This window comes from Apis laboriosa, unplaced genomic scaffold (assembly GCF_014066325.1).
Source record: "Apis laboriosa isolate Shangri-la unplaced genomic scaffold, ASM1406632v1 scaffold122_cov146, whole genome shotgun sequence".
NCBI lineage: Eukaryota > Metazoa > Arthropoda > Insecta > Hymenoptera > Apidae > Apis > Apis laboriosa.
Genome location: NW_025221084.1, coordinates 2,404,786 through 2,423,474, shown reverse-complemented (window position 1 = coordinate 2,423,474; position 18,689 = coordinate 2,404,786). Strand labels below are relative to the sequence as shown.

The 18,689-nt window shown below is 22.0% G+C and overlaps 3 protein-coding genes across 3 annotated transcripts; 2 read left to right on the top strand and 1 right to left on the bottom strand.

Annotated features, from left to right (window-relative positions):
• Positions 1-269: 269 nt before the first annotated feature.
• Positions 270-3,758, bottom strand: LOC122720246 (gamma-tubulin complex component 4). Its single transcript, XM_043946818.1, has 9 exons — positions 3,571-3,758; positions 3,352-3,490; positions 3,036-3,235; positions 2,852-2,946; positions 2,408-2,715; positions 1,870-2,340; positions 1,562-1,739; positions 683-905; positions 270-617 (listed from the first exon to the last, which is right to left on the bottom strand). The coding sequence occupies exons 1-9, from the start codon at positions 3,637-3,639 to the stop codon at positions 369-371; spliced, it is 1,932 nt and encodes a 643-aa protein (XP_043802753.1). The 5' UTR covers positions 3,640-3,758; the 3' UTR covers positions 270-368.
• An 851-nt stretch (positions 3,759-4,609) lies between these two features.
• LOC122720240 (zinc finger protein 420-like) lies at positions 4,610-7,646 on the top strand. The gene is made up of 3 exons (XM_043946802.1): positions 4,610-4,659; positions 4,799-4,939; positions 5,084-7,646. The coding sequence occupies exons 2-3, from the start codon at positions 4,811-4,813 to the stop codon at positions 7,508-7,510; spliced, it is 2,556 nt and encodes an 851-aa protein (XP_043802737.1). The 5' UTR covers positions 4,610-4,659; positions 4,799-4,810; the 3' UTR covers positions 7,511-7,646.
• Positions 7,647-10,775: 3,129 nt separating this feature from the next.
• Positions 10,776-16,644, top strand: LOC122720190 (enolase-phosphatase E1). Its single transcript, XM_043946723.1, has 6 exons — positions 10,776-10,954; positions 11,566-11,667; positions 12,517-12,707; positions 13,200-13,332; positions 13,424-13,547; positions 13,663-16,644. The coding sequence occupies exons 1-6, from the start codon at positions 10,850-10,852 to the stop codon at positions 15,237-15,239; spliced, it is 2,232 nt and encodes a 743-aa protein (XP_043802658.1). The 5' UTR covers positions 10,776-10,849; the 3' UTR covers positions 15,240-16,644.
• The last annotated feature ends 2,045 nt before the right edge of the window (positions 16,645-18,689 follow it).

Here is an 18,689-nt window from a genome sequence, read left to right as displayed (position 1 = left end):
CATATGTATACATTTGTTTTATTATTATACAATATATATTATATAGTGATTATAATATTATCCGTGATTTCAGTTATTTGTTGAGAATCTTGAAATCTATTCTTATAATATAAAGATTTTATCATATTTATGATAAATTTATTAAAATTAAAATAATTTGCATTGTATTTTTCAAAACAATTTATATTAAATTAATTAAAATTAAATAAGTTATTAATTTTAACTAATAATAAAGTAAAAAAAATGAATTTAATATATATATAGTAACTAAATTTATAGTAGCAAATAATTTTAAGAAAAAATATTATAAATATATTATGTATTATTATTTTTCTTATTATTTATTTATAATCAAATAATTTAAATTTTTACATTTTTTTGCTGAACCATCTATTGAAATCCAATCTTAATAATAGTTGTGCTAAATGTTCTCCACTTGGTTGTGCACGTACTCTATTCAAAGTTTTAGTTAACCAACCCATTAAACTTCTAAGAGTATCAGATAACGTATTAAGTTCTTCTTGTTCTGTTAAAAGTAAATCACCTACTTCCCACATTGATGCTTGTAAAATAAAATCATCACAAAGTCGTAATAAAAGTTTTATTAATTTATTCACCTATAAAAATATCTATTAATAAATAAAATAAAAATTAATGTGATTCATATTTAAATGTAACATACAGGATTTTTTCTCTCTGTTGAACTCCCCAGTAAAAATGTTTGTGACATAACATTAGCTAAAAAAATACAGTGTGCCCTTTGTACATCTTCAAAATTTCGAGTATTTTTTATATTTGTTTCCATTATAGTATATTGACTTTCTAATACATCAACTTGTAAATAGTATTGTAGATTATCAATAATGAAAATTAAATTATTTCTTAATTGAATTACACCAATATCACTATAATAATAAAAATAGTTAATATTTAATATTAAATTAAACTATTTTTACATAAAGTAAAACAATATTCTTTGAATCAGTTTAACATTTTTCAAAATTGAGAACTTATAATCTTACAAGAAAAGTTATCATCATGTTTTTCAAATCAATATTAATAATTGTCATTGAATAAAAATGCTTTGAAAAGTAATGAGACAAGAAATAAATGTTACTTGTTCAATAATAGATAGACAACATATCATTCTGGTATCATCATATTAATTTTATATATATTTTAGTTTATTTAATAATAATAGCATTGATATTTTTTAATATGGACAATTGTTTCTATAGTAATATGAAAACTTTGCTAATTGATATACAATTGCACAATACGTAAGTAAGAATGATATTTTTAAAAATAGATATTTTTTTAATCAATATATTTTCTTTAATTCTGATATTTTTTTATGAAAAATATGCATAATATCGTGTTGTTCACATCTGTAAACATCTAAAGATTGTTCTAATATATAATGTTAAATAATAACATTTGAAAATGTTATACCAATATTGATCTAGCCATTCATATGTTATGTTATAGTGACAATTTTGAAACTGATAAAGAAATAGAAATGTTAAACTGATATTGAAGACACTATATAATCACATCTTACATATTTTTATAATACATATGCTCACTCCATAGATTCCATAAATCAATTTGTGTTTTTTTAACTCTTAGTAAAAATTTGAATAATATATTGTAATTATTCAAAGCAGATGGACTAAATAGTAAGTGTAATGGCCATATGACTTTATATTTCAAAATAATCATACCCCATCCACGTCTTTCTACAATAATATTATATATATTAAACATATTATACATATATACATATATTATATATTATTATACATATATTAAATTGTTGAAAATTTTATTATTTAAAATATATCATGCTAAATAAAAAAAATATTTTACCAATAGGATCTTCACGTTCTTTCTCAGTAAATTCTGCACCTTCTATCTCAATATCTTCACTTTCATTTGCTGGAACTGGTACTATAAAATTAAAATTATCCATAGCGTTTTCATCATTTAAATGCATTTTTCTTAAAGCCATTTGAAAAGCTAAATTAATATCTCTGGATGTATGCTGTGTTGGTTGTTTATTCAATATATGAGCTGTGAGTCTAATAAACTCAAGAAACAAATCACCTCTTCCCATGAGAAAGAAATCTTTTACTAATTTAAGTTGCTGTACAAGATGTGCTTCTTCAACAGCAACTCGCCATAAAAGTTCTGTTATACATTGTTTTAATTCATCAATTATATGTTCAAATTCAACAATATTAAAAATATGTTTTTTTTGGAGATTCTGAAGTTTAAGAAAATATTCATATTCTTTTTCTCCCCAAATGGAAGTTTCAGTTTGATCAACCATAGCAAAATCTATAAACAAATAAAATAAATTTATTTAATATTTTATGTAATTTAAAATTTTTGAAATACAAATTACCTTTTTTCTGTCTTGGATCATTTCCAAACATTATAATAGTTTGTCCTATAGTTAAGATTTTAGTTGCTAAAGATGGTCTAATATAAGAAGGAAGCATATCTATTTGAACATCATAATTCCACATATCTGCACTAAATTTTGTATTTATTTTATCAGCAAAATTATCTTTATTGTGTACTAACATTAAATTGTTTTGTTTCTCAGATATTTTTTGAATGAAAAATTCATTGTACATATCTTCTAAATGACCATATAAAAGCCAATTAGTTAAATGTTTATAAAAAACTATATGTACACAATGAGACATTCTAAATAAAATGAAATAATTAGCAAAAATGTAAATGTGAAAATAAAATAATATAATTTATTTATTAATAATATATAATAGTTATACTTATAGTTATATAATAACATATATTATATATAACTGTAACATATACTTACTTTTCTATTGCAGTTTTTACATCAGGAATACCGGTATACATATTTTGATGCAAACATTGTAATAATTTACAACCATGAATTTTTTGTGTGCGAATCTAAAATAAATTAAAAGTTTTTATAAAAAATTTTTTATATAAATATTTCAAATATCATTTTAAATATTAATTATATCATATTAATTTACTTCTCTTATGATAGAATTTAAAACAGAAAATAGACATATATATTTTTGAATACGACAAAGTATTAATGATAATGGAGTATAACTATCACGAAGAACTATATCTTCCAAATTAACAATTTCTTTACGAAAAGGTTCTAAAGCTTGATCCATTCCTTCGCAAAGAGCTTGTAAATATAAACCTTGAGATATATTTTGTAAATCTGTAATACATATATAATATATAATATATGTAATATAATATAATATAATATAATATAATATAATATAAATTAATATAATAAAATATATAATTAAGTTTAATAGCAATTTTTAATACCTTGAGTAGATTTTAAATTGTCAGAAGTAGTATATTCTTGAATAAAATTCCTGATAATATTGCATTGTTCAACTATATCTAATATTTCTTTAAGTAATACACGTTCACCAGGATGTAAATATTTTTCAAGATCTACAGTCTAAAAGCAAAAAATTTAAAAAAACATAAATAAGATGTAAAATTTAAAATTAATTCTAATAAATATTATTTTATAATCACATCTGATTCTAATATTTTTAAAGCATTAGTTGAACATCCCCATAATGACAATAATACTTCGTGCAACATTTTGATTTGATAAAATATTATTTTTTCATTTCAAATTATGTTGCACATAAATAAGAAAGGTAATAAAAACCGTATAAACTGAAAACTAAATAACCTATAATTCAATTATCAAAATTTATTTTTTGTGATATATATATATATATATATATATATATAAAATAAATAACGATAATATTTGAATAAATTAATATAGTATTTGATTCTGATTCTATATTCTATATTTCACGAAACGAATTTATTCACTGAATATAAATAAAATAACGTGATCACAATTTAGAGAAATATTAAAAATTATTCATAATCATATACAAATTTTCAATAAATCACTTATTGTAATTACAAATATATATAATTAAGTTTAATTTGTTTAATTAATTTAATATAATAAAATTATATAAATTAAATTACAATTAATTATTATGTAAAAATATTTGAACAAATATTATTCTTCAATATATTCTAAATAGAAAAATTGATATTTTTTTGATTCTTTATTTTGTTTATTATTTTTATTTATCATTTGTTTTTGTTAAAAATTTTATCACAAAATTAATTTTTTTTTTAGACTACTATATGTTTTTTTCTTTGAAATTTAGTTTCATATTATGTATATACTAGATACTCTATGTATGGAAATCATAATTTAAAGATTATCTTCTCATGTGAACTTTTATTTTAGAACATAAATATAATTATTAATTTATATGAAGAAGATTTATATAGCATAATAAAATTAAGAATAAACAATTTGCTATACGTTTTTCATGAAATACAAAATTATATTAAATTTTATTGTGTTGAAAAACATTCAATATTTAATATTGTAAAATAAATAACAAAATTAATGAATTGTTTTGTAATTTTGAATGATATTTATAAATTATGTCAAAAAAATTTAATAAATAAGTTGTGTAATATTTATATTCAGAAAGTTTTGTTTTAATTAGATAATTAAATGTAGATAATTATATTTACATAGAAATATAATAACCTCAAATAAACAAATTACTAAAACTATGTGTAAGTATAATATTAATTAAGTTGATTAGATTATTTTTATTAAATAATCATTTATGATTTATTAAAGTATAAAATCATAATAAAAACAATATAATTTATATATAGCAATATAAATTGTTTTTAATAATAAATTTTTTAGAGATACATAATTATGGATGTATTAAAGGATACATTGATATGTCGTTTGTGTGGTGTAAATCTTACAGAAGGAAAGTATAAAAATATTTTTGAAGGATCAACAGATTTAATACATAAAATAAAGGAAACATTACCAATTTCAGTATGTTAATATATGTAATAAAATTTAAAAAATATTAATTAATTTTAAAATTAAGATATTTTATTGATAATAAATCAAGCAATTATTAAAATATTAATTTAATAATTTGTATATTTTTGATATAATGAAAATTATTATTTGCAGATATCTATTGATGATAATGGTTCAAAATATATGTGTTTATTATGTTATGACAAAATTATTTTTTATTACAAATTTATTCAAGAGGTATTGGAATATTCTAAAAAATTACACAATGCATCACAAATTAAATCTATCTTTAATCTATCTAAAGAAATAACAGATTTTTCACAAATTCATAGTGATGCTGTATATACATGTCCAAATTGTAATGTTGATTTAATGATTTTATTGGTCAATAATCCCCAAGGCTGTGATTATAACTTCCAAATTTCATTAGCAATGGTAAATTCTGAAAAAAAACATATTATAAAAGAAAAAAATATACAAATACATAAAAATATAGTACATTTTAATAATGCAAAAAATAATATACATTTAAAAAATGAAAACAAAACAACAAAAGATATTGAAAACATACCTAATCAAGTAAGTCTAATATTACCTATATTAGAAGAAGAAAATTTAAATTGTAAGGATATATTATATAACAAACAAAATTCAAAAATTGAAATACAAAAAAAATTTAAAAAAAAAGAATGTAATACTCATAATTCTTCTACTCATTTATTTAAAATATCACAAGAGGAAGAAATATCTCATGTATCTAATGAGAATTTATTGAACTGTGATTATGATTCTACTGATCCATTAATAAAAAATGAGCCTGAAAGTGATACATATTGGTTAGATAGTGAAACTGATTATAAAAGTGAAAAAGATATATGTATAACTAATAAATCACAAAATATATTAGAAAAAAATGATGCACAAGAAATAATGTATATAAATGAAAATGATGTATATAAATCTTGTTTAAAATATATATGCAAATTATGTGGAACACGTTATCTTTCACACTTAAAATATGAATTTCATATGGAAAGACACAAATTTGGTAAAATAGATAAATATGAATGTACATTATGTGATAAAGAAACAAGTAATGAAAATTTATTATGGGATCATTATTTTCATACACATAAAAGTTTACAACGTTATATTTGTATAGAATGTGGAAAATTATTTACAAAACGATCTAGATTAAATGGACATCAAAAAAATTATAAACATTCTGGTGTAAAACAAATTCAAGTTGGTACTAGTGAAGATACTGTTAGTGAAGATGTCATACAAAATGCAATAGCAACAAAACAAGAAAAAATAGCAATAAATTGTAGTCTTTGTGGTAAATTAATTTCTGACTTAGATCCAGATGCTATTAATGATTTAGTTACATGTGCTACTTGTGAAGATTCTACACTTTCTTTAGTGATAGATGGAAATGAAACAAAAGTAATTTCTCCACGTCAATATCACTGTTCTAAATGTCCAAAGCATTTTGTACGAAAAGAAAGACTAGAATTTCATGAAATGAGGCATAATGAAAATATGAATGAATTTATTTGTAGTACTTGTGGAAAAGATTTTAGAGCAGAAAATTCTTTATATGAGCATTATCTTTTTGTTCATAAAGGAGCAAGACCTCATATCTGTGAATTATGTGGTAAATCATTTCAGTTGAAAGCTAGATTAAAAGAACATCATCGGATACATACAGGTGAAAGACCATATCAATGTGACATCTGTGGTCAACGATGTAGAACTACAAATGCTTTAAAACTTCATAGAAAAATTCATTTTTCTCATAATAGATATACTTGTAATATATGTAATAAATCATTTAGTAAGAAGCAGAATATGAATGAACATTTAGAAAAACATTGGAAAAATGATAAAAATGTAATATTACCACAATTATTTACATGTCCAATTTGTATAGAAGATTTTCCAACATATCGTATGTTAAAATACCACATGATAGAAGTTCATGAAATTAATAATCAGGATCCACTTTTGACAAAACAAAAACCATGGTATGAATGCACAGAATGTCATGAAAAATTCAAACATCAAATGTCTTTAAAAGCTCATAAAGAAAGAATACATGAGGGAAGAATAGATCCCATCTATCAATGTGACATATGTAATGCTACATATAGAGTAAAACAACTTTTAGTAAACCACATTAAAAGTAAACATAATGGTGAAAGACGTTATAAATGTGCACAATGTGAAAAAGGATTTAATGATACTAAATCTTTATATAATCATGTATTATTACATACTGGCAAAAAACCATTTATTTGTGAATATTGTAATATGAGTTTCAGAAGAAAAGATTCTAGAGATCATCATCGTAGAAAACATACTGGTGAACAACCTTATCAATGTCCTGATTGTGGTGAATCATTTTCTACCTATAATAATCGATCTAAACATAGAAAACGAGAACATGGAGAAGGAGATTCTGAATGTCCTGAATGTGGAGAAAAATGCAGTAATCAACAAGAAATTAGAATACATTTAAATAAACATTTGGGAGAAAAATTAAAAAAATTACAAAATATAAAATCTAAGGAAATGTAACTTATATATTTCAAGAGTAAAAAAAAAAAATACAGTGAAACTTCGATTGTGCAATCTAATGATATGATAATCTAAATTAAAATGAATTAATATCATATAATGTAGGAAAATCTTATTTATTATTTTTCATATTTATTAATTAAAATAATAAATTATATTTATTAATTAAAATTTATTTATTGTAGCTACTTAATACATGAGCGATTCTTTGTTATATCGCATTTCATTGATTACTTAATAAAAAAGTATAATTAAAAATTAAAAAAGAATTCAAAGACTTAATATTTTAATTTTTTATTGTGTCATTATTATGTAGATATTATTTACTAATTATTATTTTATATTTAATCCAATTAAAAATAAAATTTTTTATTTTTCTTTAATAAAAATGTATAAAATTTATTCAATAATATTTCAAATATTTTTTTATATATCTTTTATATTTCTTTAATTATCGAATTATTATTTTATTGAATAAATATATTTGTGTTATATAATTAATAAATAGTTATTAGTTTTTAAAGTTATATAAATTAATTAATTGAATTTTAAATTTAATATTTTAAATTATTCTTTTGTATTAAATATTTTCATACAAAAATTTATTTTTTTTATAAAAATTTATATAATGTGAAAATTTTTTTGTTTATGTATTTATATTTTCATGTACTTTTTGTTCATTTTTTACACATTTTTTACACAATTATTATATAATAATATTAATTATTTTTTATTTATATTTGTGCAAAATTATGTCTTTATATTTTTCAATTTTTGTATAAATTTTTTAGTTAATAGATAATTGTATAATTTTTGTATTTGTTAATATTTATGAATAAAATAAATTTATTTATAGTTTAAATTCTTAAGAATTATATTTTTTTAATTTAAATTTCTTTGTTTATAAATATAATATTTTGCTATTATATTTTTGAAATCAAATTTACATTATATATATTTATAATATAATAGAAATAAAAGATTATAACATATATAACATATAATAAAACATTGTAATTGATCATAAATATAGTACCTGAAATAATTTATAATGATATTGAAAATTAAATTTTAATATTTGAAATTAAAATATATGTTGAAACTTTTAAAATAAATATATTCCAATTATTCGAAGTTTCACTGTAAAATATGATTATTTTTACTAAATTACTTTATTAGTGAATTTTGAAATTTTCAGCAGTTAACAAGATTTAGTTATCTAATAATTTATTTAATGATTTATTTTTATATATTTATTTATATATATTCAAAGTATTATGGAGTACAAAAACATTCTATTTTATTTCAACAAAATAATGTATTTTACATATATACTTTATATATGTATTAAAGAAAATTTTTTATAAGTACAAACAATATTATAAAATCAAAATGTTTGAAAGTATTGTAAAGTAAATTTTATTATACTATTATTTTATCATATTTATTTCTTTAATTTAATATTAATATAAAACTTTACGAATATATATGTAAATACTATTTTATAACAATATAGTTATATTAGATTGAACATACAATGTAATTTATATTATACATGTATTATCATGTATCATATTATTTTTTTTTAAATATATTGTATATATAATGTATAATTATTTTTAATTGTTGTATTAAAATTGTTAAAAAAAATTTTTAATAAAAAAAAGGTACTTATATTTACTCTTTTATAATGGAATATTTTTTAAACAATTATTAAACCATACAAACAATTTTTATTTTTTGAAAAATTTTTAATAATGTAATCTAAAATCATAAAACTAAAAAAATATAAATTTTTATACTTTGTTACTTTTATTTAAACATTAGAAAAAAATATTTTCTCAAATATTATAATTATTTTAAATATTTGTGTTTAATTTTTATAAATATTTATTCTAATAAAATATATTATTTACAATATACAATACAAAATTTATAGTTAAATAAAATTAATGTGAATATTTTTTTTGTAGTAATAGAAAATATATAACGATTCTTAACAGCAATGTATGTATATTACTCATATGTAGATACAGTCAAAGTACACGTGCATCTGGGACAAATGTCAAAATTTAAATGGTGCGCCTTTGCATCTGATGCGGCGCTGCTTAGCAAAAATCAGGTGGTCGAATTTACCAGCTGTGTTACTTTATCTTGTAATCATACATAACGAAACTTTTAACTTTTTATTATGAGAAAATTAGTATTTTTAGCAAATGTAAAAGAATTATACTTAATATTTTTAATTACTAATAAATATTATTCAAATTTTCTCAATTTTTTTAGAAAATCAACAAAAATAATATATGAGGAACTACTTTTCCGCGGAGTAATATCGGAAACCGTTCGAGCGAGTCAATATTTATCTCATTTTTTTAACGTAATTATACTTTATTTTACTTGAAAAATAAATGAAAAAGAAAGTACTTAAATTTTAGAAAACTTTTATAATCAATTTTGTTGAAAGTCTTTATTTTTTAAATGGTTATTTATCAAAACAATTTTTGCGGAGCAATAATGTCGTGCTACGATCGCACAGACGCAAACCAGCTCCGTTCATTGGCTAAAGGAAGCGAGCGATTCACGTATATACTCTTTTCTGTAAATACATATTCACTAACACTGATCTAAAATTTTCACACAAGATTCAGGAATGTATCTATTACATAAGGTACCCTCTAAATTTTAAAATATATTTGTTTATTTTTAGCGAAATTCGTTATTTAAAATTATATTTTTAAACATTTATTTTTTATTGAAATTATTTTTTATATATTAATAATAATTTTTTATTTAGATAAAACTAATATTGCTAAAAACAATCTTTAGTTTTCATGAAAACATGAAAAATTAAATTCTATTATTACACTATTAAATATAAATCGTGTATTTATAAATTTTTTTATTATTATATTTTTAAAATTGTCAATTTTAATGTTATATATTAAATTATTTGCCATAAAATGAAATAATAATTTTATAAAATTAATGCAATAAATGAACACAAAAATAATAAAAATAATATCTTAATATTTAAATTATCAAAATACTATTACAATTTAGATATATTTATATGAATTATATTTTTTTAATTTAAAAAATTATAGGGAATTTATTAATGATCCAATTGAAAACAAGAGAGATAAATACGATCCTGGTTGCTCAGAACAAGTAGGGGTGAAGGGAGAGGCAGGTTCGCACACACACCGGCGCAGAACGAGGAGCGAATTCACTCGCCGGCTCTCAACAAGAACGCGTCGACATATACACCGTGCTTGAACGTACTGAGGTGATATATTTCTTATTTATCCTACGGTCGAAGGCGAGTCAATCGTAAAAATGGCCGGGGAAAAGCGTACTCAGGATCAAGAGGAAACCTTATTGTCAGAAACAGTGATCTTAGTTGACATCGAAGGCACTACGACGAGCATAAGCTTCGTGAAGGTAACAAAGACCATGGCCGTGAGGCAGAACGCACCCTACGGTTCTCGCATTTCACCGGTTTTCTGATTTATTTTCTGACAGTACCTAATGATCATAATTTTTTATATAGAGAGTTTCTTTTACATAAAATATTGAATCTTATTAAAGACTTTTTGTACTAAAAAAAATTTGTAGATTATATTTTCGCGCGTATTGTGTGTGTTCTCTTAACATTTACTATGCCGGCTGAAATCCAGTTTCAAGTTCCCTATTCGCAATACAACGAAGTTTCATGGAAGGCAATAGATGCTGTTTCGTCAAATTTAAAGCGAATAAAATATTATTTACATTGCATCGAATTTTTTATTTATAATTTTAATATAATACATTGTTTACTCGTTAATGTTTTTTGCAAATTTTTGGAATTGTTTTCTAAGATGTTATAATGAAAACAAACTAAACGAGTATTTAGAAAACTTAGCTTATTTATAAAAACATAAAATACATTGAATTATTATATAGCGCTATAATATTATTGCACATATTTTTCAAAATAACGGAAACCATAACGGCGCATCGCACTGTTAATTCGATCGACGAACGCACTACATTCACGTTTACCTTACTTTCAGGACACACTTTTTCCTTATGTGCGAGAGAATTTAAAGAAATATATTGAAACTAAATGGGAAGATGAAGAATTCAAACAAGACTTTGAGAAATTAAAGGAACAGGTAAAAATTACAAGTAAACATTACAAACAACATTAAAATGGAATATTAGAATATTATATTGGAATATAAATATATATATAAAAAATTTTTATTTTATTTATTGATATTACAAATATTGAAATGTTTTGGAAATTATAATTTTTGAAAAAATACATTATTTAAAAATACATTTATTATATATATATATTTATAATATATTATTTTATTTATGTTTTAAACATTTTATTTTATTAAAATTGTAATTTAATAAATATTAGTATTACATTTTAATAATGAATTTTAAAGTGATCAATAATTTGTCAGATAAAAACTATTAGATTTTGATCTGGAAACATTTTTTCCTAAAGTTTATTTAAACTATACATTATGAAACTTAAAATTTAGATTATAAATTATTTTTTAAATATTTTTGAAGTATTCATTATTATAAATTATAAATATAATTTATATTTTTATTTAAAATAAATCATTTATCATATTTTAATTTACTATTTAATATTAATCAATTTATATATTATCTTATGTTATTTTACATAATTTAAATTATGAATTATTATTATCTCTATCTGTATCTCTATTATGTATCTTATTTATAGAAAAAAACTTTTAAAAATATTAATCAAAATTGATGTTTTTTATAATTATTTAAAAAAATTTTTTAAAAATATTAATATTTTTAAAAATTCAAAGTATGACATAGTATGTAATATTATTTGTTTATTAAAATAAATATAAATTTAAATTTTAAATTATTAAAATATATTTTATATTATGTGTTTTTATTATTAAAAGAAATATTGTAGATGTTTAAATAAATTCATTTATAGACATTTAATATTTTAATCATAGGCAAAGAAAGATGAAGAAAATAAAATTGATGGTTTTATACCAATTACTGATATTAATACAGAAGAAGAAAGAGAATCACTTGTAAAAAATATATTATGGCAAATGGATTGTGATCGAAAAACCAGTGCATTAAAACAATTACAAGGGCATATGTGGCGTGAAGCTTATAATTCTGGATCAATTAAAGCACAGTGAGTCTTTTGCAATTTATTTATTGTAAAAGATTTTTAGGTTTTGAAATTCAATGTTTAAAATTTTTATATACAAATAATATAAATATATATATTTTCAATAATATGTTATATAAATATATACAACATATTTTATATAACATAAAATCTTATATTTTTATGTAATATATATATATATATATAATTATAATATAATAATATAATATAATAATAAAATTATAATATAATTATATATATATTGTAAACATCTTCTAATATATCCAATTTTATATATAAATTAATATTAAGAAGAAATATGTTTTTAAAAAGTTATTTAATAATAAATAAATAACAATATACAACTTTATAGTATACACACCATTGTGAGGTGAACATTTTGTGTAAGGGCTCACTTCAATTTGACATAAATATGTCACTACAATTATTATAAACAATTTACAATATAATAAACTAAAAATAATCAAGAAAATGATAAATAAATTATTTATGTAGTGTTTATGAAGATGTACCGAAAGCACTAGAATCATGGACGAGTGATGGTAAAAAGGTCTATGTTTATTCGAGTGGTAGTGTCGAAGCACAAAAACTTTTATTTGAACACTCAATATATGGTGACTTACTTAAGGTATTTTATTATATTTTAATTGTAATATGATAGTATTATAAATATATGAGAAATTGAATATAATAGATTGTTGTATATATTATTGTTTTAGCATTTCAGTGGTTATTTTGATACTGAAGTAGGTCCAAAACAAGAATCAAATAGTTACAAAAATATATTAAGTAAAATTGGAGCTGAATCCTCAGATGTAATTTTCTTAACTGATGTTGTAAAAGGTTAGTTATTTATTTTAATATTTTTAAGTTAATATTTTAATATTTTCAATCATTGTTGTAGTTAAATCAATTCTTATATTTTATTAATATCAATTTTTATATTTTTTTATAATAGAAGCTACTGCTGCAAAAGAAGCTGGTTTATCAACAGTTATAGTACTACGTGAAGGCAATGCTGCTCTTACAGATGAAGAAAGAGTGGCTTCTACAACTATTAAGTCATTTTTAGACTTAACATTTCAAACTTCTACAAAACGACAAAAATTGGAAGCTATAGAAGTTCAAAAAGATACAAACAAATCCACATCTGATATTAATGAACCAATGGATACTTCTGAAGATGTTGAAATGTCTGATATTAATAATCAAGAAAAGAAGATTGATAAAGTAGATGTAAAAGAAGTTATCCAAGAAGAAGTAAAAGAATGTGCTAAAGATCAGCTACCAAAAGAAGCACAAACTTCAGATGTGAAAATGGAAGAGCCTATGGTTACTGATATAAAAGATGCAGTAAACGCTGAAAAACTAATGGAAAATAAATCTGAAAAAATAGAACTTCAGCCATCTGAGGTGAGTACAAAATTAGACACTTCTGAAAATGTGCAAGTTACTATGACCGGTAGCACTGAATCAACGATAAAATCTTCGAAAGATGATATTGACAAATCTGCTGTTTCTGAAAAAATAGAAAAATCTATAACTGAAAAAACTATAGAGTCTATATCAGAAACTCTTACTGCCAATGATACCTTGAATGTTGGGACAAGTGAGTCTAAATCAAAGTCTGATCAAGTTTCTATTATAGAGAATAAGACTGAAGAATTTTCAAACATTGATAAAGAAATAAAATCTGATGATATAAAAATATCAGATGTAAAAACTATTGAAAACGTATCACAAGAAAAGAATATTAGTAGTATAAACGAAAAATCAGAAGAATGTTCTAATAAATCACAAAAAGAAATGAAAGAGGAGTCCACTGAAAAAATTGTAATTAATTCTAGTATAATAGAAACTCAAACATCAGAAAATGATGCATCTTCGATAAAATCTGCACAAGAACCGACAAAAACAGAAGAAAAACCTGCAGAAAATGGTGATGTTCCATTAACAAATGTAGAAAAAATTATTGCACCAACGATAACAGAATTAGAAGCTACTAGTAGCAAAATAGATACAAATACTGAAATAAAAAATACTACAGAAACAGTTAAAGAAATAAAATCTGAAAAAGAAACAGAATTGACTAATGTAAAATCTTCTAAAACAAAAGAAATAGAAGAAACATCAATATCTAAAATTGATGCAGAAAAACAAGTAAGTGTAGAAATATCAAAACAGGAATTAACAGAGAAACCAACAAAAGAAGAAACTGTAGCGGATGAAATAAAAGAAACAAATACAGTGGATTCCGAAAAGAAAAAATTAAATAGTACAACACAAAACGGAGATACAGATGTGCCAGTGTCAGATGATAAATTACAAAGAAATGGACAATATGAAGGGTCATCGAACGAAAATATTAATTCGTCTACGAGCGAAAGTACATCTGCGCAAAATGGTGAACCAGAGAGTTCCTCTGAAGCTAGTGCAGACTCTATAAAAGTCAAAAAAGTCGTTGATTCTGCTGTAGCTGATGGTGCCGGCGAACCTGACGTTGTTCCCCCTGTAGTTGTAGCTGCGACGTCTTAATCTTGTTCTTATACATTTTAAGAAGTCCTTCATACATAACCCCAACCCACAATACTTATCCGCAGATATAAACTGAAAAGTTGGCTCCCTACACCTTACATAAATCGTACGACGTTAAAGATGTAATACGTTAATTTAAGATACAGTTCATAAGATTTCTATTTCTTCGACAAATGTGAAGGGAAATGATAGTAATGACATATACAGCGTGTCTCAGATTCGATTATCTTTTACATGTCACAGTTTGATATATATATATATATATATATATATATATATACACACATACATATATATATATATCTCATATTTGTCGATTATGCTTAATAGAAAATTTAAGAAAGATCATAAACACTCAGTTCCTATACTTCCTACTTTACATTGCTTAATTTATTTTATTATACTTTATCTACATTTTTTAGTTTGTTTATACAAATGTATTTTTTATAATTGACATACATTTATAATTCAAATTGACTCGAGGATAATCGAAAATGTCATTCGCTGTAGTCAATAAGTATTTTTAATTTTTCTTTTTTTATTACATTTTATAATGTGTATTAAGATTTTTCTTTTATATTGTCTAAACGGAATGTTATACTATGAAAATTTATAGAATAGCAAATTCATCATAGTTGGAGTATGCTAAAATACTGAATGTACTTTGTGCCAAATGAATTAATTCGTCAGTTTGAAGATTTTTATGATTATATATAGAATATTAATATATTCATAAGATATTTTTGGAAAATTAATTTTAAAAGCTAAACAAACACAGAAGTATACAAAAATGTCGCTTGAATTATATCAAATTATAAGGAATTTAAGTTTATGTTAGATAAAATAAGCTCGATCTATCTTTGTCACATTACTATCTTATTCTATTTTATTTCATCTAACATAAATTTAAATTTTTTATAACTTGATAAATAAATCAACTAACATTTTTATATTTTTGTTTTTGTTTCTGTATCAGAATTGATCCTCCAAAAATGTCATATGGATATATTAGCATTCTAAGTTTAAAGATCTGATCATATTTTAGTTTCTTACAACAATCAGGGAACTTTAACTATATATTTTAAGACTGAATTGGTAATGCCTCCAAAAGTCGCTGGCTTTAGATTAACGATATGATTTTTTGCATACTCTTGAGTACTTAAATTGTTAATAACACAGTGATCTTGGAATCATAAATCCAAACTTATTATCGAACAACTGTGTTTTACAATGAATTTTATTTGACTATATTAGATATATTTTTCACATTTCAAAGAATGCTGTGCGACTTATTGTAATGTGTCTGACATTATATTCCTATTTTCTTTTTCTTTTCGACATTTTTTTATTGAAATGTATATTTCTAATTTAGAACATTTTGAATAATGTTGGCCTATATGCATTACGCGTTTCTGTTTTTTATATTTCGTATCACAATTAACATTTATCGATATTAACTTAATTTTGAGCAATTTAAAGTTTTGTGTTGCATTTATTAGTATTCTATAAATAAAAATTATAATATTCATTTATTGTCAATGACGCGACTATAATACGGTATATATTACATGCAAACATTATTTTGTTAGTTTTATAAAATATATTTAATATAGAATAATCCGATTAGAAGGAAAAATACTTCGGTTTGGAAATTTATTTTTTCATTTCTACGGATTAATACACGAAAATTTATTTTAAAATAACCGTTTCCCGATAGTGATAATTTTTCTTTCCTGTTTTTTTAAAATTCGTAAATTATTTTCAGCAAAATTTGAAACAAGAATTCAATTATTTATTTATTATCCATTCCTGCAAAATTGACTGTGATTTAACGATATAATAATAGACATAGGGAATTTAAACCAATTCATTTATTATTCATGTTTAGTATTTTGTTTGGCAGGCTATTATATTAATATTTTTTTTTTTTATATATATATAACGAAATTAATATACATCCTGTCTGATTGAAGTCACTGTGAAGACTGTAGACGATATAGTCTGTAAACAATCAAAGTTTCTATATTTCTTCTTTTTTTTTAAATTACAATTGTTTTTTGTCAGCGGCTATGCTAAAAAAATTCAACAATGCATAAAGTCGAGTAAACGAAATAAAGTGCAACGTCAGCTATTATCTTATAAGTATATGTATAGTCAGTAACGATTATATTACGAGATTTCAAACAAATGCATATTTTTTACAAGACAGTTGACAGACCTCGCATTTATTTATAAGATATTCTTACGGAGATGAAAATCATTTAAATACTCATTAATTTTTTTTGACGTTGCATAATTCATTATGAATGAAAAAGTGAAGAAATTGTTCAAAAATAATCTTCATTCGTTACCTGAAACGGAATTTAAATTTTGTGTATTTGATAATGAAAAATATTCGGAGATATTATAAAGGATAAGATACATTATCGATGTTCGATTTGATCCTACATAACTTATTCTTAAATCAAATAAATAAAAAAACATTTTCGAATTGATATTATAAAATTTAAAACAGTTGCAAATTCATTGAATGTATATTCAATTAAATAAGTATATTCAAAAATGCTCAATTGAAAAAATTAAATGGTTTCATTAAAAATTCTTAACGATAATTGACAAAGAAAACATTATGTTAATAGCCTCGAAGCGTTAACGATTGTAAACTGCCGATTTTTTGCCATAATGAATTTTTTTTAATTGTTTTTTCAGTAATATTTTAACTACTGACTGCCATCAGTATAATAAAATTAAACTTTCAGACGTTAGCTAGCAATATGTATAAAATTTTTCTCGACTGACTTTCATGACATCATCAGATATCATCTCCATATCATCCATTATTATTCTTGTGTCAATAGTCGAAAGAATCGAAATACATATTGGTAATTTGCGTCCTGTAATTTCTTTTTTTTTTTTCTTTTTGCTAGTGCTCAATTTTAACGAACCTTAGTCTTTTTTCTTCAAACATACACGATCGTGTTTAATTATACATAAAATAGCGTCATTAATGTGCTAAGTTTAGGGATCGTTAACTCTTTGCGGTTTTGTAAAATTTAAATATTATTAGAATTAATGCGAAATGAAACAAATATAAATTTATGATTGGTCGTATAAAATTTAACAGAATGAATTATTAATTTTTCAATATTGTGAACCGCAAAGTGTTAAAATGAAAAGTGTTTGTAAGTTTAATGTTTAAATTTTTGACTGTGACGTGTCAACTTAAAGATTCGAATCAACGTTTGATACCCAGTGTGATGCGACCATACTCTGAAATATGTATGAATGCAGTTTTATTATGTTATATTCTCACATGAGATTGCCTGGCCATCGTACACTGCCTTGTTATTTATTATCTTATATGATGTACCGGATATTGACCGATCAAAATCTTCATTAGTCATGAATCATTAATAAAACATCAATGCTTTGTATTTTGTTGAAAATTAA

Bases quoted from the DNA above. Each gene is read 5' to 3' on its own strand.
- LOC122720246 (XM_043946818.1), bottom strand. From the start codon at position 3,639: ATGTTGCACGAAGTATTATTGTCATTATGGGGATGTTCAACTAATGCT. The intron at 3,236-3,351 runs GTATTAAAAATT...TATGTATTACAG, and splicing joins CAATTTAAAATCTACTCAAG to ATTTACAAAATATATCTCAA. The intron at 2,341-2,407 runs GTAATTTGTATT...ATTTGTTTATAG, and splicing joins TGATCCAAGACAGAAAAAAG to ATTTTGCTATGGTTGATCAA.
- LOC122720240 (XM_043946802.1), top strand. From the start codon at position 4,811: ATGGATGTATTAAAGGATACATTGATATGTCGTTTGTGTGGTGTAAAT. The intron at 4,940-5,083 runs GTATGTTAATAT...TATTATTTGCAG, and splicing joins AGGAAACATTACCAATTTCA to ATATCTATTGATGATAATGG.
- LOC122720190 (XM_043946723.1), top strand. From the start codon at position 10,850: ATGGCCGGGGAAAAGCGTACTCAGGATCAAGAGGAAACCTTATTGTCA. The intron at 11,668-12,516 runs GTAAAAATTACA...TTTTAATCATAG, and splicing joins TTGAGAAATTAAAGGAACAG to GCAAAGAAAGATGAAGAAAA. The intron at 12,708-13,199 runs GTGAGTCTTTTG...TTATTTATGTAG, and splicing joins TCTGGATCAATTAAAGCACA to TGTTTATGAAGATGTACCGA.